Raw genomic sequence first — 23,333 nt, 5'->3', positions numbered from 1 at the left:
TGGTTCCAGGTAGAACCCTTTTGGGTTCCATGTAGAACCATCTGTAGAAAGGTTTTCTACATGGAACCCAAAAGTGTTCTACCTGAAACCAGAAAGGGTTCTTCAAAGGGTTCTCCTATGGGGACAGCCATAGAACCCTTTAAGGTTCTAGAAAGCACCTTTTTTCTGAGCATAGCCTATGCACTAAACTAGCCTAATGAATGACAGTGAGACTGGTGAAGGGGCTGGGGGGTGAGCTGAATGAGCATTTTCCCCCTGTATCTGTCCTGATTTGTCCCGACCGCTTTGGGCTGTAAAGGCGACTTCCATCATGATCAGATGAAAAAAAAGAAAGAGAAAATTGAGGGCGAATGAAAACTCATGCAAACCTCTGTCTCTCTCTCCTCCCATCCTAAATGAGTGTGGTCATCACATGATGACAGAGAGAGAGACCCTTTCCTTAATACTCCTGGTCTCTTTAAATAGCTGAGTGTCACTGTACATCCTCCAGCTTCAAAACTACCACCAAGCAACACAGAATGTCCAGGAACAACATCAAACAAGGTAGCTACCTCTAAGAACAAGCCAGGGCAGTGCATGTATAGAGCAGGGATCAGGGATCAGGGATCAGGGAGCAGGGAGCAGGGACCAGGGAGCAGGGAGCAGGGACCAGGGACCAGGGACCAGGGACCAGGGAGCAGGGAGCAGGGACCAGGGACCAGGGACCAGGGACTGAGGAGCTATATATGCATGCCTCTGCCGGTGGAACTAGATCCTCTCCTCTGTTTACCACCTCTTCTTCCCTTTCTCTTTTCCTCTTCCTCCCTCAACCTGTCAGTCACTATCCAGTGTCAGTGTTGTGTCTCTTCATTCTCTTCTCCTTCTATCCCTCTGTCAGTGTTGTCTCTCTTCATCCTCTTCTCCTTCTATCCCTCTGTCAGTGTCAGTGTTGTCTCTCTTCTCCTTCTATCCCTCTGTCAGTGTTGTCTCTCTTCATCCTCTTCTCTAGGCTGGTGAGACAGGATCCAAAGCTCTCCCTCTATCCTGCCCTTTCCTTCTTCTCATTGCTCTTCTCATTGTCCCCCTCTACCTCCTGTCCTCATCCCTTCTCCCTCTATATTTCCACCAGTTTGAGTGCTGCATCTGCCTTGTGAGACAGGATCCCATCCTCACCTCTCTCTGTTCCTCTTCTCACTCTCGCTCTGCCAGCTGCTCCTGACTGGCTGGCTGGTGAGTCAGGATCCCATCCTCACCTCTCTCTGTTCCTCTTCTCACTCTCTTTCTCTGCCAGTGCTGCTCCTGGCTGGTGAGAGGATCCTGTCCTCTCCCTCTATTGCCCTCCCCTCTCTCAACACAATCAACCTCCTCCCTATTTCTCTAGTCCCTCTATCTCTCTCCTCTCCTCTTCTCACCAACCTCATCCTTCTCCCTCTCTCCCTCTCTCTTTCAGTGTGGGCTCTGCTCCTGGTGTTGGTGTGTGTGGAGCTGTGTGGCAGTGGCAGGGCGAGCGCGGCGCCTATCTGTGTCCAAGGCCAGGCGGGGTGCCACTTCCTCTCCCTGGCAGACCTCTTTGACCGGGTCATCCAGCACAGTGCCAGGATGCACAGCATCTCCAGTGACCTGCACTCTGAATTCGTAAGTCCCATTATCTTTCTCTAGTATGCTCAAGGTTACCTCTTTCTTTCTCTCGTTCTCTCCCTATCCCTCTCTGTATGTCTCTGTCACTAATGACACAGTCCTAGTCTCTTTCTCTCTCTCTCTGTATGTCTCTGTCACTAATGACACAGTCCTAGTCTCTCTCTCTCTCTGTATGTCTGTCACTAATGACACAGTCCTAGTCTCTTTCTCTCTCTCTCTGTATGTCTCTGACACTAATGACACAGTCCTAGTCTCTTTCTCTCTCTCTCTGTATGTCTCTGTCACTAATGACACAGTCCTAGTCTCTTTCTCTCTCTCTCTGTATGTCTGTCAATTAATGTCACAGTCCTAGTCTCTTTCTCTCTCTCTCTGTATGTCTCTGTCACTAATGACACAGTCCTAGTCTCTTTCTCTCTCTCTCTGTATGTCTCTGTCACTAATGACACAGTCCTAGTCTCTTTCTCTTTCTCTCTGTATGTCTCTGTCAGTAATGACACAGTCCTAGTCTCTCTCTCTCTCTCTCTGTATGTCTCTGTCACTAATGACACAGTCCTAGTCTCTTTCTCTTTCTCTCTGTATGTCTCTGTCAGTAATGACACAGTCCTAGTCTCTCTCTCTCTCTCTCTGTATGTCTGTCACTAATGACACAGTCCTAGTCTCTTTCTCTTTCTCTCTGTATGTCTGTCACTAATGACAAAGTCCTAGTCTCTTTCTCTCTCTCTCTGTATGTCTGTCACTAATGACACAGTCCTAGTCTCTTTCTCTCTCTCTCTCTGTATGTCTCTGTCACTAATGACACAGTCCTAGTCTCTTTCTCTCTCTCTCTGTATGTCTCTGTCACTAATGACACAGTCCTAGTCTCTTTCTCTCTCTCTCTGTATGTCTCTGTCACTAATGACACAGTCCTAGTCTCTTTATCTCTCTCTCTGTATGTCTCTGTCACTAATGACACAGTCCTAGTCTCTTTCTCTCTCTCTCTGTATGTCTGTCACTAATGACAAAGTCCTAGTCTCTTTCTCATTCTCTCTGTATGTCTCTGTCACTAATGACACAGTCCTAGTCTCTTTCTCTTTCTCTCTGTATGTCTCTGTCACTAATGACACAGTCCTAGTCTCTTTCTCTCTCTCTCTGTATGTCTCTGTCACTAATGACACAGTCCTAGTCTCTTTCTCTCTCTCTCTGTATGTCTCTGTCACTAATGACACAGTCCTAGTCTCTTTCTCTCTCTCTCTGTATGTCTCTGTCACTAATGACACAGTCCTAGTCTCTTTCTCTCTCTCTGTAAGTCTCTGTCACTAATGACACAGTCCTAGTCTCTTTCTCTCTCTCTCTGTATGTCTCTGTCACTAATGACACAGTCCTAGTCTCTTTCTCTCTCTCTGTATGTCTCTGTCACTAATGACACAGTCCTAGTCTCTTTCTCTCTCTCTCTCTCTCTCTCTGTATATCTCTGTCACTAATGACACAGTCCTAGTCTCTCTCTCTCTCTCTGTATGTCTGTCACTAATGACACAGTCCTAGTCTTTCTCTCTCTCTCTGTATGTCTGTCACTAATGACACAGTCCTAGTCTCTCTCTCTCTCTCTGTATGTCTGTCACTAATGACACAGTCCTAGTCTCTTTCTCTCTCTCTCTGTATGTCTCTGTCACTAATGACACAGTCCTAGTCTCTCTCTCTCTCTCTGTATGTCTGTCACTAATGACACAGTCCTAGTCTCTTTCTCTCTCTCTCTGTATGTCTATGTCACTAATGACACAGTCCTAGTCTCTTTCTCTCTCTCTCTGTATGTCTCTGTCACTAATGACACAGTCCTAGTCTCTTTCTCTCTCTCTCTGTATGTCTGTCACTAATGACACAGTCCTAGTCTCTTTCTCTTTCTCTTTCTCATTGTATGTCTCTGTCAGTAATGACACAGTCCTAGTCTCTCTCTCTCTCTCTCTCTGTATGTCTCTGTCACTAATGACACAGTCCTAGTTTCTCTCTCTCTCTCTCTCTCTCTGTATGTCTCTGTCACTAATGACACAGTCCTAGTCTCTTTCTCTCTCTCTCTCTGTATGTCTGTCACTAATGACACAGTCCTAGTCTCTTTCTCTCTCTCTCTGTATGTCTCTGTCACTAATGACACAGTCCTAGTCTCTCTCTCTCTCTCTCTGTATGTCTCTGTCACTAATGACACAGTCCTAGTCTCTTTCTCTCTCTCTCTGTATGTCTGTCAGTAATGACACAGTCCTAGTCTCTTTCTCTTTCTCTCTGTATGTCTGTCACTAATGACACAGTCCTAGTCTCTTTCTCTCTCTCTCTGTATGTCTCTGTCACTAATGACACAGTCCTAGTCTCTTTCTCTCTCTCTCTGTATGTCTGTCAGTAATGACACAGTCCTAGTCTCTTTCTCTTTCTCTCTGTATGTCTCTGTCACTAATGACACAGTCCTAGTCTCTTTCTCTCTCTCTCTCTGTATGTCTGTCACTAATGACACAGTCCTAGTCTCTTTCTCTCTCTCTCTGTATGTCTCTGTCACTAATGACACAGTCCTAGTCTCTCTCTCTCTCTCTCTGTATGTCTCTGTCAGTAATGACACAGTCCTAGTCTCTTTCTCTCTCTCTCTCTGTATGTCTGTCACTAATGACACAGTCCTAGTCTCTTTCTCTCTCTCTCTGTATGTCTCTGTCACTAATGACACAGTCCTAGTCTCTCTCTCTCTCTGTATGTCTCTGTTACTAATGACACAGTCCTAGTCTCTTTCTCTCTCTCTCTGTATGTCTGTCACTAATGACACAGTCCTAGTCTCTTTCTCTCTCTCTCTGTATGTCTCTGTCACTAATGACACAGTCCTAGTCTCTCTCTCTCTCTCTCTGTATGTCTGTCACTAATGACACAGTCCTAGTCTCTTTCTCTCTCTCTCTGTATGTCTGTCACTAATGACACAGTCCTAGTCTCTCTCTCTCTCTGTATGTCTGTCACTAATGACACAGTCCTAGTCTCTTTCTCTCTCTCTCTGTATGTCTCTGTCACTAATGACACAGTCCTAGTCTCTTTCTCTCTCTCTCTGTATGTCTCTGTCACTAATGACACAGTCCTAGTCTCTCTCTCTCTCTCTCTCTCTCTCTCTGTATGTCTGTCAATAATGACACAGTCCTAGTCTCTTTCTCTCTCTCTCTGTGTGTCTGTCACTAATGACACAGTCCTAGTCTCTCTCTCTCTCTCTCTGTATGTCTGTCACTAATGACACAGTCCTAGTCTCTTTCTCTCTCTCTCTCTGTATCTGTCACTAATGACACAGTCCTAGTCTCTTTCTCTTTCTCTCTGTATGTCTCTGTCACTAATGACACAGTCCTAGTCTCTTTCTCTCTCTCTCTGTATGTCTGTCAGTAATGACACAGTCCTAGTCTCTTTCTCTTTCTCTCTGTATGTCTCTGTCACTAATGACACAGTCCTAGTCTCTTTCTCTCTCTCTCTGTATGTCTCTGTCAGTAATGACACAGTCCTAGTCTCTTTCTCTCTCTCTCTGTATGTCTGTCACTAATGACACAGTCCTAGTCTCTTTCTCTCTCTCTCTGTATGTCTCTGTCACTAATGACACAGTCCTAGTCTCTCTCTCTCTCTGTATGTCTCTGTCACTAATGACACAGTCCTAGTCTCCTTCTCTCTCTCTCTCTGTATGTCTCTGTCACTAATGACACAGTCCTAGTCTCTTTCTCTCTCTCTGTATGTCTCTGTCACTAATGACACAGTCCTAGTCTCTTTCTCTCTCTCTCTGTATGTCTGTCACTAATGACACAGTCCTAGTAACTTTCTCTCTCTCTCTGTATGTCTCTGTCACTAATGACACAGTCCTAGTCTCTTTCTCTCTCTCTCTGTATGTCTCTGTCACTAATGACACAGTCCTAGTCTCTTTCTCTCTCTCTGTATGTCTCTGTCACTAATGACACAGTCCTAGTCTCTTTCTCTCTCTCTCTCTGTATGTCTCTGTCACTAATGACACAGTCCTAGTCTCTCTCTCTCTCTCTGTATGTCTGTCACTAATGACACAGTCCTAGTCTCTTTCTCTCTCTCTCTGTATGTCTCTGTCACTAATGACACAGTCCTAGTCTCTTTCTCTCTCTCTCTGTATGTCTGTCACTAATGACACAGTCCTAGTCTCTTTCTCTCTCTCTCTGTATGTCTCTGTCACTAATGACACAGTCCTAGTCTCTCTCTCTCTCTCTCTGTATGTCTGTCACTAATGACACAGTCCTAGTCTCTTTCTCTCTCTCTCTGTATGTCTGTCACTAATGACACAGTCCTAGTCTCTCTCTCTCTCTGTATGTCTGTCACTAATGACACAGTCCTAGTCTCTTTCTCTCTCTCTCTGTATGTCTCTGTCACTAATGACACAGTCCTAGTCTCTTTCTCTCTCTCTCTGTATGTCTCTGTCACTAATGACACAGTCCTAGTCTCTTTCTCTCTCTCTCTCTGTATGTCTCTGTCACTAATGACACAGTCCTAGTCTCTTTCTCTTTCTCTTTCTCTCTGTATGTCTCTGTCAGTAATGACACAGTCCTAGTCTCTCTCTCTCTCTCTCTCTCTCTGTATGTCTCTGTCACTAATGACACAGTCCTAGTCTCTTTCTCTCTCTCTCTGTATGTCTGTCACTAATGACACAGTCCTAGTCTCTTTCTCTCTCTCTCTGTATGTCTCTGTCACTAATGACACAGTCCTAGTCTCTCTCTCTCTCTCTCTCTGTATGTCTCTGTCACTAATGACACAGTCCTAGTCTCTTTCTCTCTCTCTCTGTATGTCTGTCAGTAATGACACAGTCCTAGTCTCTTTCACTTTCTCTCTGTATGTCTCTGTCACTAATGACACAGTCCTAGTCTCTTTCTCTCTCTCTCTCTGTATGTCTGTCACTAATGACACAGTCCTAGTCTCTTTCTCTCTCTCTCTGTATGTCTCTGTCACTAATGACACAGTCCTAGTCTCTTTCTCTCTCTCTCTGTATGTCTCTGTCAGTAATGACACAGTCCTAGTCTCTTTCTCTCTCTCTCTGTATGTCTCTGTCACTAATGACACAGTCCTAGTCTCTCTCTCTCTCTGTATGTCTCTGTCACTAATGACACAGTCCTAGTCTCCTTCTCTCTCTCTCTCTGTATGTCTCTGTCACTAATGACACAGTCCTAGTCTCTTTCTCTCTCTCTGTATGTCTCTGTCACTAATGACACAGTCCTAGTCTCTTTCTCTCTCTCTCTGTATGTCTGTCACTAATGACACAGTCCTAGTAACTTTCTCTCTCTCTCTGTATGTCTCTGTCACTAATGACACAGTCCTAGTCTCTTTCTCTCTCTCTCTGTATGTCTCTGTCACTAATGACACAGTCCTAGTCTCTTTCTCTCTCTCTGTATGTCTCTGTCACTAATGACACAGTCCTAGTCTCTTTCTCTCTCTCTCTCTGTATGTCTCTGTCACTAATGACACAGTCCTAGTCTCTCTCTCTCTCTCTGTATGTCTGTCACTAATGACACAGTCCTAGTCTCTTTCTCTCTCTCTCTGTATGTCTCTGTCACTAATGACACAGTCCTAGTCTCTTTCTCTCTCTCTCTGTATGTCTGTCACTAATGACACAGTCCTAGTCTCTTTCTCTCTCTCTCTGTATGTCTCTGTCACTAATGACACAGTCCTAGTCTCTCTCTCTCTCTCTCTGTATGTCTGTCACTAATGACACAGTCCTAGTCTCTTTCTCTCTCTCTCTGTATGTCTGTCACTAATGACACAGTCCTAGTCTCTCTCTCTCTCTGTATGTCTGTCACTAATGACACAGTCCTAGTCTCTTTCTCTCTCTCTCTGTATGTCTCTGTCACTAATGACACAGTCCTAGTCTCTTTCTCTCTCTCTCTGTATGTCTCTGTCACTAATGACACAGTCCTAGTCTCTTTCTCTCTCTCTCTCTGTATGTCTCTGTCACTAATGACACAGTCCTAGTCTCTTTCTCTTTCTCTTTCTCTCTGTATGTCTCTGTCAGTAATGACACAGTCCTAGTCCTCTCTCTCTCTCTCTCTCTCTGTATGTCTCTGTCACTAATGACACAGTCCTAGTCTCTTTCTCTCTCTCTCTGTATGTCTGTCACTAATGACACAGTCCTAGTCTCTTTCTCTCTCTCTCTGTATGTCTCTGTCACTAATGACACAGTCCTAGTCTCTCTCTCTCTCTCTCTGTATGTCTCTGTCACTAATGACACAGTCCTAGTCTCTTTCTCTCTCTCTCTGTATGTCTGTCAGTAATGACACAGTCCTAGTCTCTTTCTCTTTCTCTCTGTATGTCTCTGTCACTAATGACACAGTCCTAGTCTCTTCTCTCTCTCTCTCTCTGTATGTCTGTCACTAATGACACAGTCCTAGTCTCTTTCTCTCTCTCTCTGTATGTCTCTGTCACTAATGACACAGTCCTAGTCTCTTTCTCTCTCTCTCTGTATGTCTCTGTCAGTAATGACACAGTCCTAGTCTCTTTCTCTCTCTCTCTGTATGTCTGTCACTAATGACACAGTCCTAGTCTCTTTCTCTCTCTCTCTGTATGTCTCTGTCACTAATGACACAGTCCTAGTCTCTCTCTCTCTCTGTATGTCTCTGTTACTAATGACACAGTCCTAGTCTCTTTCTCTCTCTCTCTGTATGTCTGTCACTAATGACACAGTCCTAGTCTCTTTCTCTCTCTCTCTGTATGTCTCTGTCACTAATGACACAGTCCTAGTCTCTCTCTCTCTCTCTCTGTATGTCTGTCACTAATGACACAGTCCTAGTCTCTTTCTCTCTCTCTCTGTATGTCTCTGTCACTAATGACACAGTCCTAGTCTCTCTCTCTCTCTGTATGTCTCTGTTACTAATGACACAGTCCTAGTCTCTTTCTCTCTCTCTGTATGTCTCTGTCACTAATGACACAGTCCTAGTCTCTTTCTCTCTCTCTCTGTATGTCTCTGTCACTAATGACACAGTCCTAGTCTCTCTCTCTCTCTCTCTCTCTCTCTCTCTCTCTGTATGTCTGTCAATAATGACACAGTCCTAGTCTCTTTCTCTCTCTCTCTGTATGTCTGTCACTAATGACACAGTCCTAGTCTCTCTCTCTCTCTCTCTGTATGTCTGTCACTAATGACACAGTCCTAGTCTCTTTCTCTCTCTCTCTCTGTATCTGCCACTAATGACACAGTCCTAGTCTCTTTCTCTTTCTCTCTGTATGTCTCTGTCACTAATGACACAGTCCTAGTCTCTTTCTCTCTCTCTCTCTGTATGTCTCTGTCAGTAATGACACAGTCCTAGTCTCTTTCTCTCTCTCTCTGTATGTCTCTGTCAGTAATGACACAGTCCTAGTCTCTTTCTCTCTCTCTCTGTATGTCTGTCACTAATGACACAGTCCTAGTCTCTTTCTCTCTCTCTCTGTATGTCTCTGTCACTAATGACACAGTCCTAGTCTCTCTCTCTCTCTCTGTATGTCTCTGTTACTAATGACACAGTCCTAGTCTCTTTCTCTCTCTCTCTGTATGTCTGTCACTAATGACACAGTCCTAGTCTCTTTCTCTCTCTCTCTGTATGTCTCTGTCACTAATGACACAGTCCTAGTCTCTCTCTCTCTCTCTCTGTATGTCTGTCACTAATGACACAGTCCTAGTCTCTTTCTCTCTCTCTCTGTATGTCTGTCACTAATGACACAGTCCTAGTCTCTCTCTCTCTCTGTATGTCTGTCACTAATGACACAGTCCTAGTCTCTTTCTCTCTCTCTCTGTATGTCTCTGTCACTAATGACACAGTCCTAGTCTCTTTCTCTCTCTCTCTGTATGTCTCTGTCACTAATGACACAGTCCTAGTCTCTCTCTCTCTCTCTCTCTCTCTCTCTCTCTCTCTCTGTATGTCTGTCAATAATGACACAGTCCTAGTCTCTTTCTCTCTCTCTCTGTATGTCTGTCACTAATGACACAGTCCTAGTCTCTCTCTCTCTCTCTCTGTATGTCTGTCACTAATGACACAGTCCTAGTCTCTTTCTCTCTCTCTCTCTGTATCTGCCACTAATGACACAGTCCTAGTCTCTTTCTCTTTCTCTCTGTATGTCTCTGTCACTAATGACACAGTCCTAGTCTCTTTCTCTCTCTCTCTGTATGTCTGTCAGTAATGACACAGTCCTAGTCTCTTTCTCTCTCTCTCTGTATGTCTCTGTCACTAATGACACAGTCCTAGTCTCTTTCTCTCTCTCTCTGTATGTCTCTGTCAGTAATGACACAGTCCTAGTCTCTTTCTCTCTCTCTCTGTATGTCTGTCACTAATGACACAGTCCTAGTCTCTTTCTCTCTCTCTCTGTATGTCTCTGTCACTAATGACACAGTCCTAGTCTCTTTCTCTCTCTCTCTGTATGTCTGTCACTAATGACACAGTCCTAGTCTCTTTCTCTCTCTCTCTGTATGTCTCTGTCACTAATGACACAGTCCTAGTCTCTTTCTCTCTCTCTCTGTATGTCTCTGTCACTAATGACACAGTCCTAGTCTCTTTCTCTCTCTCTCTGTATGTCTCTGTCACTAATGACACAGTCCTAGTCTCTTTCTCTCTCTCTCTGTATGTCTCTGTCACTAATGACACAGTCCTAGTCTCTTTCTCTCTCTCTCTGTATGTCTCTGTCACTAATGACACAGTCCTAGTCTCTCTCTCTCTCTCTCTCTCTCTCTCTCTCTCTCTCTCTGTATGTCTGTCAATAATGACACAGTCCTAGTCTCTTTCTCTCTCTCTCTGTATGTCTGTCACTAATGACACAGTCCTAGTCTCTCTCTCTCTCTCTCTGTATGTCTGTCACTAATGACACAGTCCTAGTCTCTTTCTCTCTCTCTCTCTGTATCTGCCACTAATGACACAGTCCTAGTCTCTTTCTCTTTCTCTCTGTATGTCTCTGTCACTAATGACACAGTCCTAGTCTCTTTCTCTCTCTCTCTGTATGTCTGTCAGTAATGACACAGTCCTAGTCTCTTTCTCTTTCTCTCTGTATGTCTCTGTCACTAATGACACAGTCCTAGTCTCTTTCTCTCTCTCTCTGTATGTCTCTGTCAGTAATGACACAGTCCTAGTCTCTTTCTCTCTCTCTCTGTATGTCTGTCACTAATGACACAGTCCTAGTCTCTTTCTCTCTCTCTGTATGTCTCTGTCACTAATGACACAGTCCTAGTCTCTTTCTCTCTCTCTCTGTATGTCTGTCACTAATGACACAGTCCTAGTCTCTTTCTCTCTCTCTCTGTATGTCTCTGTCACTAATGACACAGTCCTAGTCTCTTTCTCTCTCTCTCTGTATGTCTCTGTCACTAATGACACAGTCCTAGTCTCTTTCTCTCTCTCTGTATGTCTCTGTCACTAATGACACAGTCCTAGTCTCTTTCTCTCTCTCTCTGTATGTCTCTGTCACTAATGACACAGTCCTAGTCTCTCTCTCTCTCTGTATGTCTCTGTCACTAATGACACAGTCCTAGTCTCTTTCTCTCTCTCTCTGTATGTCTGTCACTAATGACACAGTCCTAGTAACTTTCTCTCTCTCTCTGTATGTCTCTGTCACTAATGACACAGTCCTAGTCTCTTTCTCTCTCTCTCTGTATGTCTCTGTCACTAATGACACAGTCCTAGTCTCTTTCTCTCTCTCTGTATGTCTCTGTCACTAATGACACAGTCCTAGTCTCTTTCTCTCTCTCTCTCTGTATGTCTCTGTCACTAATGACACAGTCCTAGTCTCTTCTCTCTCTCTCTGTATGTCTGTCACTAATGACACAGTCCTAGTCTCTTTCTCTCTCTCTCTGTATGTCTCTGTCACTAATGACACAGTCCTAGTCTCTTTCTCTCTCTCTCTGTCACTAATGACACAGTCCTAGTCTCTTTCTCTCTCTCTCTGTATGTCTCTGTCACTAATGACACAGTCCTAGTCTCTTTCTCTCTCTCTCTGTATGTCTGTCACTAATGACACAGTCCTAGTCTCTTTCTCTCTCTCTCTGTATGTCTGTCACTAATGACACAGTCCTAGTCTCTCTCTCTCTCTGTATGTCTGTCACTAATGACACAGTCCTAGTCTCTTTCTCTCTCTCTCTGTATGTCTCTGTCACTAATGACACAGTCCTAGTCTCTTTCTCTCTCTCTCTGTATATCTCTGTCACTAATGACACAGTCCTAGTCTCTTCTCTCTCTCTCTCTGTATGTCTGTCACTAATGACACAGTCCTAGTCTCTTTCTCTCTCTCTCTGTATGTCTCTGTCAGTAATGACACAGTCCTAGTCTCTTTCTCTCTCTCTCTGTATGTCTGTCACTAATGACACAGTCCTAGTCTCTTTCTCTCTCTCTGTATGTCTCTGTCACTAATGACACAGTCCTAGTCTCTTTCTCTCTCTCTCTGTATGTCTGTCACTAATGACACAGTCCTAGTAACTTTCTCTCTCTCTCTGTATGTCTCTGTCACTAATGACACAGTCCTAGTCTCTTTCTCTCTCTCTCTGTATGTCTCTGTCACTAATGACACAGTCCTAGTCTCTTTCTCTCTCTCTGTATGTCTCTGTCACTAATGACACAGTCCTAGTCTCTTTCTCTCTCTCTCTCTGTATGTCTCTGTCACTAATGACACAGTCCTAGTCTCTCTCCTCTCTCTCTCTCTCTCTGTATGTCTGTCACTAATGACACAGTCCTAGTCTCTTTCTCTCTCTCTCTGTATGTCTCTGTCACTAATGACACAGTCCTAGTCTCTTTCTCTCTCTCTCTGTCACTAATGACACAGTCCTAGTCTCTTTCTCTCTCTCTCTGTATGTCTCTGTCACTAATGACACAGTCCTAGTCTCTCTCTCTCTCTCTCTGTATGTCTGTCACTAATGACACAGTCCTAGTCTCTTTCTCTCTCTCTCTGTATGTCTGTCACTAATGACACAGTCCTAGTCTCTCTCTCTCTCTGTATGTCTGTCACTAATGACACAGTCCTAGTCTCTTTCTCTCTCTCTCTGTATGTCTCTGTCACTAATGACACAGTCCTAGTCTCTTTCTCTCTCTCTCTGTATGTCTCTGTCACTAATGACACAGTCCTAGTCTCTCTCTCTCTCTCTCTCTCTCTGTATGTCTGTGAATAATGACACAGTCCTAGTCTCTCTCTCTCTCTGTATGTCTGTCACTAATGACACAGTCCTAGTCTCTCTCTCTCTCTCTCTGTATGTCTGTCACTAATGACACAGTCCTAGTCTCTTTCTCTCTCTCTATGTATGTCTCTGTCAGTAATGACACAGTCCTAGTCTCTTTCTCTCTCTCTCTCTGTATGTCTCTGTCAGTAATGACACAGTCCTAGTCTCTTTCTCTCTCTCTCTCTCTCTCTGTATGTCTGTCACTAATGACACAGTCCTAGTCTCTTTCTCTCTCTCTCTGTATGTCTCTGTCACTAACGACAGAACCCACTATCAGGGACATGTTGAAAATGTCAGTGAAGACACCTGCCAGTTGGTCGGCACATGCCCGGAGCACACGTCCTGGTAATCCGTCTGGCCCCGCAGCCTTGTGTATGTTGACCTGTTTAAAGGTCTTACTCACGTCAGCTACGGAGAGCGTGATCACACAGTCGTCCGGAACAGCTGATGCTCTCATTCATGCCTCAGTGTTGCTTGCCTCGAAGCGAACATAGAAGTGATTTAGCTCGTCTGGTAGGCTCGTGTCACCGGGCAGCTCGCGGCTGTGCTTCCCTTTGTAATCTGTAATAGTTTGCAAGCCCTGCCACATAAGACGAGCATCGAAGTCGGTGTAGTATGATTCAATCTTAGCCCTGTGTAGACGCTTTGCCTGTTTGATGGTTCGTCGCAGGGCATAATAGGATTTCTTGTAAGCTTCCGGGTTAGAGTCCCGCACCTTGAAAGCGGCAGCTCTGCCCTTTAGCTCAGTGCGAATGTTGCCTGTAATCCATGGCTTCTGGTTGGGGTATGTACGTACAGTCACTGTGGGGACGACATCCTCGATGCACTTATTGATAAAGCCAGTGACTGATGTGGTGTACTCCTCAATGCCATCGGAAGAATCCCGGAACATGTTCCAGTCCGCGATAGCAAAACTGTCCTGTAGTTTAGCATCTGCTTCATCTGACCACTTTTTTATAGACCGAGTCACTGGTGCTTCCTGCTTTAATTTTTGCTTGTAAGCAGGAATCAGGAAGATAGAGTTGTGGTCAGATTTACCAAATGGAGGGCGAGGGAGAGCTTTGTACACGTCTCTGTGTGTGGAGTACAGGTGATCTAGATTTTTTTTTCCCTCTGGTTGCACATTTATCATGTTGATAGGAATTTGGTAGAACTGATTTAAGTTTCCCTGCTTTAAAGTCTCCGGCCACTAGGAGCGCCGCCTCTGGGTGAGTGGTTTCCTGTTTTCTTATTTCCTTATACAGCTGACTGAGTGCGGTCTTAGTGCCAGCATCTGTCTGTAGTGGTAAATAAACAGCCACGAAAAGTATATCTGAAAACTCTCTAGGCAGGTAGTGTGGCCTGCAATTTATCACAATATACTCTACTTCAGGTGAACAAAATCTAGAGACTTCCTCAGATTTCGTGCACCAGCTGTTGTTTACAAATATGCACAGACCCCCCGTCCCCCCGTCCCCCCCGTCTTACCGGAGTGTGCTGTTCTATCCTGCCGGTGCAGCGTATATCCCGCTAGCTGAATATCCATGTCGTCATTCAGCCACGATTCCGTGAAACATAGGATATTACAGTTTTTGATGTCCCGTTGGTAGGATATTCGTGATCGTACCTCGTCCAATTTATTGTCCAATGATTGCACGTTGGCGAGTAATATTGACGGTAACGGCAGCTTTCCCACTCGCCTTCTGCGGGTCCCCACGAGGCATCCCGCTCAGTGTTGACCCTGTCGGGTGTTGGGAGAATGTCTTGTGCGTCCTGCTTATTGAAAAAAAATCTTTGTCTAATCCGAGGTGAGTGATCGCTGTCCTGATATCCAGAAGTTATTTTTTGCAGTAAGATACAGTGGCAGAAACATTATGTACAAAATAAGTTACAAATATCGCGAAAAAAACACATAATAGCACAATTGGTTGGGCTCCGTAAAACTGCTGCCATTTCTTCCGGCGCCCTTCTTTTTACAGGTTTCAATTTAGTAAGAGGAAATTGCATGTTTAATGTGATAGTTCACCCAAATGCCAAAATAACATATTGGTTTCCTTACCCTGTAAGCAGTCTATTGCCAAGGTAAGACAGCAGTCTATTGTCAAGGTAAGACAGCAGTCTATTGCCAAGGTAAGACAGCAGTCTATTGTAATTTTATCATTTGGGTGAACTATCCCTTTAAAGGTTCTACAAGCTTTTTGTTTCTTTGCTTTCGAAGGCTTTGCTCTTCAGAGATGCAGCTCCTTTGACTCTCTGACCTTTTGCTTTCTACCTACGTTTTCCCTGTCAACTCAATTCCTCTTTCGCTCCTTTCTTCTTCCCTCCTTCAGGAGCAATATGTTCTGCCAAGCAGAAATCATATTGGCAGGATAAACCGCCACTGCCATACAGCCACGATACTAACCCCTAATGGCAAAGAGAACGCTCAGAGACTGGCTGTGAGTCTTACAACTCTGTTTAATCAACTATTGTTTACCATAGTACTACCCCTCTCTGCTTCGTGTAATAACCTTGTCCCTTGTCTGTTCCCTGATGGTACTACCCCTCTCTGCTTCCTGTAATAACCTTGTCTGTTCCCTGATGGTACTACCCCTCTCTGCTTCCTGTAATAACCTTGTCTGTTCCCTGATGGTACTACCCCTCTCTCCTTCTTGTAATAACCTTGTCTGTTCCCTGATGGTACTACCCCTCTCTGCTTCCTGTAATAACCTTGTCTGTTCCCTGATGGTACTACCCCTCTCTGCTTCCTGTAATAACCTTGTCTGTTCCCTGATGGTACTACCCCTCTCTGCTTCCTATAATAACCTTGTCTGTTCCCTGATGGTACTACCCCTCTCTGCTTCCTGTAATAACCTTGTCTGTTCCCTGATGGTACTACCCCTCTCTGCTTCCTGTAATAACCTTGTCTGGTCCCTGATGGTACTACCCCTCTCTGCTTCCTGTAATAACCTTGTCTGTTCCCTGATGGTACTACCCCTCTCTGCTTCCTGTAATAACCTTGTCTGTTCCCTGATGGTACTACCCCTCTCTGCTTCCTGTAATAACCTTGTCTGTTCCCTGATGGTACTACCCCTCTCTGCTTCCTATAATAACCTTGTCTGTTCCCTGATCGTATTACCCCTCTCTGCTTCCTGTAATAACCGTGTCTGTTCCCTGATCGTATTACCCCTCTCTGCTTCCTGTAATAACCGTGTCTGTTCCCTGATCGTATTACCCCTCTCTGCTTCCTGTAATAACCGTGTCTGTTCCCTGATCGTATTACCCCTCTCTGCTTCCTGTAGTACACATGTCTGTCTCCAGATGTAGACTGCTTCTATGTCTTTGCTTGTGTCTGTCTTCTCTCTTTCAACACTCAATAACCAACTCTACAAGAACATACAATTCTACTCTCTCTCTCTCTCCTCAGAGAGAAGAGTTAACAGAGGTGATTCTGAAGCTGTTGGTAGCATGGAAGGATCCTCTGTGGCAGTTCCACCAGAACATGGTTCACCAGGATGACTTCAACAACTTCAGCTCCAACAAAGCACTGGAGATGAGCTACATGGTGCACGAGCTCCGCAAGGGAGTCGAGAAGGTGGCTGATAGGGTAAGAGGAAGATGGGGGAGAAGGTGGCTGATAGGGTAAGAGGAAGACGGGGGGAGAACGTGGCTGATAGGGTAAGAGGAAGATGAGTAAAGGTGGCTGATAGGTTAAGAGAAAGATGTAGGGAGAAGGTGGCTGATAGGGAAAGAGGAAGATGGGGGGAGAAAGGTGGCTGATAGGGTAAGAGGAAGATGGGGGAGAAGGTGGCTGATAGGGTACGGGACAGTTGAGCTAGCATAGGCTAATGCTATTAGCATGAGGTTGTAAGTATCAAGAAAATTTCACAGGGCATAGACATATCTGATATTGGCAGAAAGCTTAAATTCTTGTTAATCTAACTGCTCTGTCTAATTTACAGTAGCTATTACAGTGAAAGAATAACATACTATTGTTTGAGGAGAGTGCACAGTTATGAACTTGAAAAGTTATTAATAAACCAATTATGCACATTTGGGCAGTCTTGATACAACATTTTGAACAGAAATGCAATGGTTCATTGGATCACTCTAAAGCTTTGCACAAACACTGCTGCCAGCTAGTGGGCAACATCTAAATAGCACCAAGACAGGAAAAATACATTATGGCATTTCTCTTGCATTTCAAAGATGATGGTACAAAAAAATACAAAAAAACGCATATTTTTTTTCTTTGTATTATCTTTTACCAGATCTAATGTGTCATATCATCCTACATTCATTTCACATTTCCACAAACTTCAAAGTGTTTCCTTTCAAACAGTATCAAGAATATGAATGTCCTTGCTTCAGGTCTTGAGCTAACGGCAGTATGTCATTTTAGGCGAAAATTGAAAAAAAGGGTCGGATCCTTCTACATAAACATTTCTACTTGACTCTGCAGCTCAATTCTAGAAAATAATCATCACTTAAATCCATCATTACTATTTGTTGTTTGGATGATTACGTTGAATATTACCTATGGCCTTATATAAGAGTTATAATGTGAAATGTCTCACAGATGACGAAGTGTGTATGTCACTGATTGAATCACAGAGATGGGGGGAGAAAAACAGAGAGACAGAGAGAGAGACAGAGAGAGAGAGAGAGAGAGCAAATAAGGCAGAGTTAGCCTTGAGCATACATACTATAGTGACAGTGAGTGAGTGTGAGAGAGAGAGGGAAAGAAAGATATAGATAGTTGGAGAGAGAGAAAGCAAATTAAAGCAAATAAGACAGAGTTAGCCTTGAGCATACTATAGTGAAAAGAGTCCTATAGCAGCTTGATCCATAGTGACATTGTGTAGACTGATGTTGACACCATCACTGAGTCAGTGACGAATGCAGATGCCAACCAGGATGTCACTAGACAATCCTCGCTCTGCTACTGGGTTGGCATGTGATAGCTCACGAGAGAAGGCACGCACACGCACACGCACACGCACACGCACACGCACACACACACACACGCACACACGCACACACGCACACCTCATAATGCAATATGTACAGAAAGTAAAATTCCTTGTCTCTGACAATCCACTGTCTGTGTCCCTCTCTCTCAGATGCAGCACCTGGGGATGATCAGTAACTCCCTGAGTGGCCTGTCCTCCCCTGAGGCCTTGGACCCCTCGTCAGACACCAGCGGAGAATCCCAGGCCATGAGCGACCACGACCTACTCTACTGCTTCAGACGGGACTCCAACAAGGTCCAGAACTACCTGAAGATCCTCAAATGCAGGATCGTACCTGAGAACGGATGCTGAGATGTTGAGACAAGACAAGAGGCGTGACTTTCACAAGCTACCGTGTCAATCAAGGAAATGGGACATCATCATCATCATCAATAGACATGATGATAAGACCGAGACAAGAGACTGGGACTGTGGCTCTTTACTCCTCCTGACAAATCCAACAATAACTTCCACCAGCGACAATCTCTTAATGTCTTCTATGTACTGTATATATTTCATGACAAAGAAATATATAACACAGATGTGAAATCTTAATCTGATCACCCTGTTGCAGGAGAATTTTCCTGCAATGCAGTCAATTTTAAACATGTAGTGTATTTGAGATTTCAAAAAGGCTTCTGAAGTTCTTAATTTTCACTTTGAAATTTCATACTTGATTTTCCCTTACGAAAAATGTGTCAATCCCTACAAAGATTATCATTAATTATAATCCACGTAATAATTCACATTTCCTTTTGCTGCAGGATTATTTTCCTGCTGTAGTAAACTGGCTCAAATTAAATCCTACACCTGTATGTAACTTATCTAGATGATGAAAACTTAAATTTTCTCTCAGAGTTTGGGGGGCAGAGCCACTGGAGTAGAATATCATAAATACTGCCATGACCATATTACCTTTAGGTTTAGAGTACATGCATGTTTCATATAATGAATCCATTTAATGTTTTAAATGTACATTTTCAAGAGGGAGAAGGGCTGTAACTCAGAAAGAAATTGATGGAAATTAACAAATATGTTGTTTATTTTTTATTCCTAAGACCAACTAGACATGAAATGTTCTTTAAAATAAATAAATCGTGACAAAATCAGAACTCAGAACTCTATTGTGTGAAGGGTGGGGGGGGCTGTGTGTGTGTGTGTGTGTGTGTGTGTGTGTGTGTGTGTGTGTGTGTGTGTGTGTGTGTGTGTGTGTGTGTGTGTGTGTGTGTGTGTGTGTGTGTGTGTGTGTGTGTGTGTGTGTGTGTGCGCGTGTGTGTGTGCGCGCATGAGGTTTACTGGGTTTGACGTACCAAGAAGACCACAGTGGTTTAAATCAAATGAAGTTTGATTTGATTTGACATACCAAGAAGACCACTGTGGTTTAAATAGAGTAGATGGTATGCTTGATGTCATATATGACATTGTTACACAGTATGTGCTAGTTTTTAGGCTATACGGTTTGAATGGTATGGAGTCATGAACCTACGTACATGTCATCTTGTTACATTAGATATACATAGGCCAGTGTTAGTTCTTCCATGACTTGTCTTCTCTCTCTTCCAGTGTGGGCTCTGCTCCTGGTGTTGGTGTGTGTGTAGCTGCAGGGACAGGGGTAGGGCAAACACAGCGCCCATCTGTGCCCACGTTCAGGCGGGGTTCCACTTCCTCTCCCTGACAGACCTCTTTGACGGGGTCATCCAGCACAGTGCCAGGATGCACAGCATCTCCAGTGACCTGCACTCTGAATTCGTAAGTCCCATTATTGTTCTCTAATATGCTCAAGGAAATCCCCCTCTCTCTCCTCAGAGAGAAGAGTTAACAGAGGTGATTCTGAAGCTGTTGGTAGCATGGAAGGATCCTCTGTGGCAGTTCCACCAGAACATGGTTCACCAGGATGACTTCAACAACTTCAGATCCAACAAAGCACTGGAGATGAGCTACATGGTGCACGAGCTCCGCAAGGGAGTTGAGAAGGTGGCTGATAGGGTAAGAGGAAGATGGGAGGAGAAGGTGGCTGATAGGGTAAGAGGAAGATGGGGGGAGAAGGTGGCTGATAGGGTAAGAGGAAAATGGGAGGAGAAGGTGGCTGATAGGGTAAGAGGAAGATGGGAGGAGAAGGTGGCTGATAGGGTAAGAGGAAGATGGGAGGAGAAGGTGGCTGATAGGGTAAGAGGAAGATGGGGGGAGAAGGTGGCTGATAGGGTAAGAGGAAGATGGGAGGAGAAGGTGGCTGATAGGGTAAGAGGAAGATGGGGGGAGAACGAGGCTGATAGGGTAAGAGGAAGATGGGGGAGAAGGTGGCTGATAGGGTAAGAGGAAGATGGGGGAGAAGGTGGCTGATAGGGTAAGAGGAAGACAGGGGAGAAGGTGGCTGATAGGGTAAGAGGAAGATGGGAGGAGAAGGTGGCTGATAGGGTAAGAGGAAGATGGGAGGAGAAGGTGGCTGATAGGGTAAGTGGAAGATGGGAGGAGAAGGTGGCTGATAGGGTAAGAGGAAGATGGGGGGAGAAGGTGGCTGATAGGGTAAGAGGAAGATGGGAGGAGAAGGTGGCTGATAGGATAAGAGGGTAAGAGGAAGACGGGGGGAGAACGTGGCTGATAGGGTAAGAGAGGACAGGCAAGGGTCAAAACCAGGAGGGCGAGAAAAAAGAGAGACTAGGGAAACGCTGGTTGACTTGACAGACAAGACGAACTGGCAACAGACAAACAGATAACACAGGTATAAATACACAGGTGATAACAGGGAAGATGGCCAACACCTGGAGGGGTGGAGACAATCACAAAGACAGGGAGTGACAGTAAGAGGAAGATGGGGGAAGAAGGTGGCTGATAGGGTGAGAGGAAGACGGGGGAGAAGGTGGCTGATAGAGTAAGAGGAAGACAGCAGGAGAAGGTGGCTGATAGGCTAAGAGGAAGACGGGGAACAAGGTGGCTGATAGGGTAAGAGGAAGATGGGGGGACGACGGCTGATAGGAAGATGGGTGTGTGGGGGGAGAAGGGTGGGGGGGGCTGTGTGTGTGTGTGTGTGTGTGTGTGTGTGTGTGTGTGTGTGTGTGTGTGTGTGTGTGTGTGTGTGTGTGTGTGTGTGTGTGTGTGTGTGTGTGTGTGTGTGTGTGCGCATCTATTACAATACATGACCATTAGTATGTGGACACCTGCTCGTCCAACATCTCATTCCAAAATCATGGGCATTTATATGGAGTTGGTTCCCCCCTTTGCTGCAATAACAGCCTCCACTCTTCTGGGAAGGCTTTCCACTAGATGTTGGAACATTGCTGCGGGGACTTGCTTCCATTCAGCCACAAGAGCATTAGTGATGTCGGGCACCGATATTGGGCGATTAGGCCTGGCTAGCAGTCAGCATTCCAATTCATCCCAAGGGTGTTCGATGGAGTTTAGGTCAGGGTTCTGTGCAGGCCAGTCAAGTTCTTCCACACCGATCTCGACAAACCATTTCTGTATGGACCTCACTTTTAAGATTTCCCTTAAATGGAACTAAGGAGCCCGAATCAAGAAAAACAGCCCCAGGCCATTATTCCTCCTCCACCAAACTTCACAGTAGGCACTATATATTCGGGCAGGTAGCGTTCTCCTGGCATCCGCCAAACCCGGCCATGGAAACCCATTTCATGAAGCTCCCAAAGAACAGTTCTTGCGCTGACGTTGCTTCCAGAGACAGTTTTGAACTCGATACTTGCAACCGAAGACAGATTACTTTTACACGTTACGTGCTTCAGAACTCAGCGGCCCATTTCTGTGAGCTTGTGTGACCTATCACTTTGCGGCTGAGCCATTGTTGCTCAGAGATGTTCCCACTTCACAATAACAGCACTTACAGTTGACCGCGGCAGCTCTAGCAGGGCAGAAATTTGACCAACTGACATGTTGGAAAGGTGGCATCCTGTGACGGTGCCACGTTGAAAGTCACTGAGCTCGCCAGTAAGGCCAATCTACTGCCAATGTTTATCTATGGAGATTGCATGGCTGTGTGCTTGACTTTATACACCTGTCAGCAACGGTGTGGCTGAAATAGCCGAATCCACTAATTTGAAGGGGTGCCCATATACTTTTGTATATATAGTGTATCTGATAACTAATGTATTATTATATTACCCACCAATTAAGTAATATTAATCTCTTTATGAGGTCATAATTATACAATGAACATTTCTACTGACTGCAGCTCAATTCTAGAAAACAATCATCACTGAAATCCATCATTACTATTTGTTGTTTGGATGATTACGTTGAATATTACCTATGGCTTTATATAAGAGTTCTAATGTGAAATGGCTCACAAATGACGAAGTGCTTATGAATCACAGAGATGGGGGTGAGAAAGACAGAGAGAGAGAGAGAGAGAGAGAGAGAGAGAGAGAGAGAGAGAGAATACAAATAAGACAGAGTTAGCCTTGAGCATACTATAGTGAAAAGAGTCCTATAGCAGCTTGATCCATAGTGACATTGTGTAGACTGATGTTGACACCATCACTGAGTCAGTGACGAATGCAGATGCCAACCAGGATGTCACTAGACAATCCTCGCTCTGCTACTGGGTTGGCATGTGATAGCTCACGAGAGAAGGCACGCACACGCACACGCACACGCACACGCACACACGCACACACGCACACACGCACACCTCATAATGCAATATGTACAGAAAGTAAAATTCCTTGTCTCTGACAATCCACTGTCTGTGTCCCTCTCTCTCAGATGCAGCACCTGGGGATGATCAGTAACTCCCTGAGTGGCCTGTCCTCCCCTGAGGCCTTGGACCCCTCGTCAGACACCAGCGGAGAATCCCAGGCCATGAGCGACCACGACCTACTCTACTGCTTCAGACGGGACTCCAACAAGGTCCAGAACTACCTGAAGATCCTCAAATGCAGGATCGTACCTGAGAACGGATGCTGAGATGTTGAGACAAGACAAGAGGCGTGACTTTCACAAGCTACCGTGTCAATCAAGGAAATGGGACATCATCATCATCATCAATAGACATGATGATAAGACCGAGACAAGAGACTGGGACTGTGGCTCTTTACTCCTCCTGACAAATCCAACAATAACTTCCACCAACGACAATGCCTTAATGCCTTCTATGTACTGTATATATTTCATGACACAGAGAAATATAGCACAGATGTAAGATCTTAATCTGATCACCCTGTTGCAGGAAATGTAGCGTATTTGAGGGTACTGGAGGACTGGAGTTGAGAACCACTGGCCAAAGGTATCTGCAAAGTGTCATGGATGCAGGCTTTTACTCCAGCCGATGCTGCAACAAACTCAATCTAACTAATGAAATGTTGATTGAAGACTATGATTAGTTAAACAGTTGAATCAGACGTACTAACGCGTTGGCTTCTGTGGATCAGATTGAACACCACCTGGCAGAGGCAAAAAAAGGATTAAAGGACAAGTTCACTTTTTTGAACCAAATCTGTATTTTGGATGGCATGTTATAGTATCGTCCAGACACTTTTTCACTTTGAGAAACGTATCTAAACAGCGATAGACTTCCTCATGCTTGTTCTGCAGTTGGAGGGGCACAGATAAAACATGAACAAAGGCTCCAAAAACACCCAAATACTTGTAGTGAT

At 44.7% G+C, this 23,333-nt stretch overlaps 1 protein-coding gene and 1 pseudogene across 1 annotated transcript; both read left to right on the top strand.

Moving 5' to 3' along the window:
• The first annotated feature begins 518 nt into the window (after positions 1-518).
• Positions 519-18,297, top strand: LOC106592567 (prolactin). Its single transcript, XM_082963344.1, has 5 exons — positions 519-543; positions 1,115-1,614; positions 15,067-15,174; positions 16,143-16,322; positions 17,839-18,297. The coding sequence occupies exons 1-5, from the start codon at positions 519-521 to the stop codon at positions 18,037-18,039; spliced, it is 1,014 nt and encodes a 337-aa protein (XP_082819470.1). The 3' UTR covers positions 18,040-18,297.
• Positions 18,298-19,012: 715 nt separating this feature from the next.
• LOC123728090 (prolactin-like) lies at positions 19,013-22,800 on the top strand (annotated as a pseudogene).
• Positions 22,801-23,333: the final 533 nt, after the last annotated feature.

Source organism: Salmo salar, chromosome 17, assembly GCF_965601325.2.
Source record: "Salmo salar chromosome 17, fSalSal1, whole genome shotgun sequence".
NCBI lineage: Eukaryota > Metazoa > Chordata > Actinopteri > Salmoniformes > Salmonidae > Salmo > Salmo salar.
The sequence above is the reverse complement of the archived record's forward strand: the minus strand, read 5'-3'. Positions and strand labels throughout refer to the sequence as shown.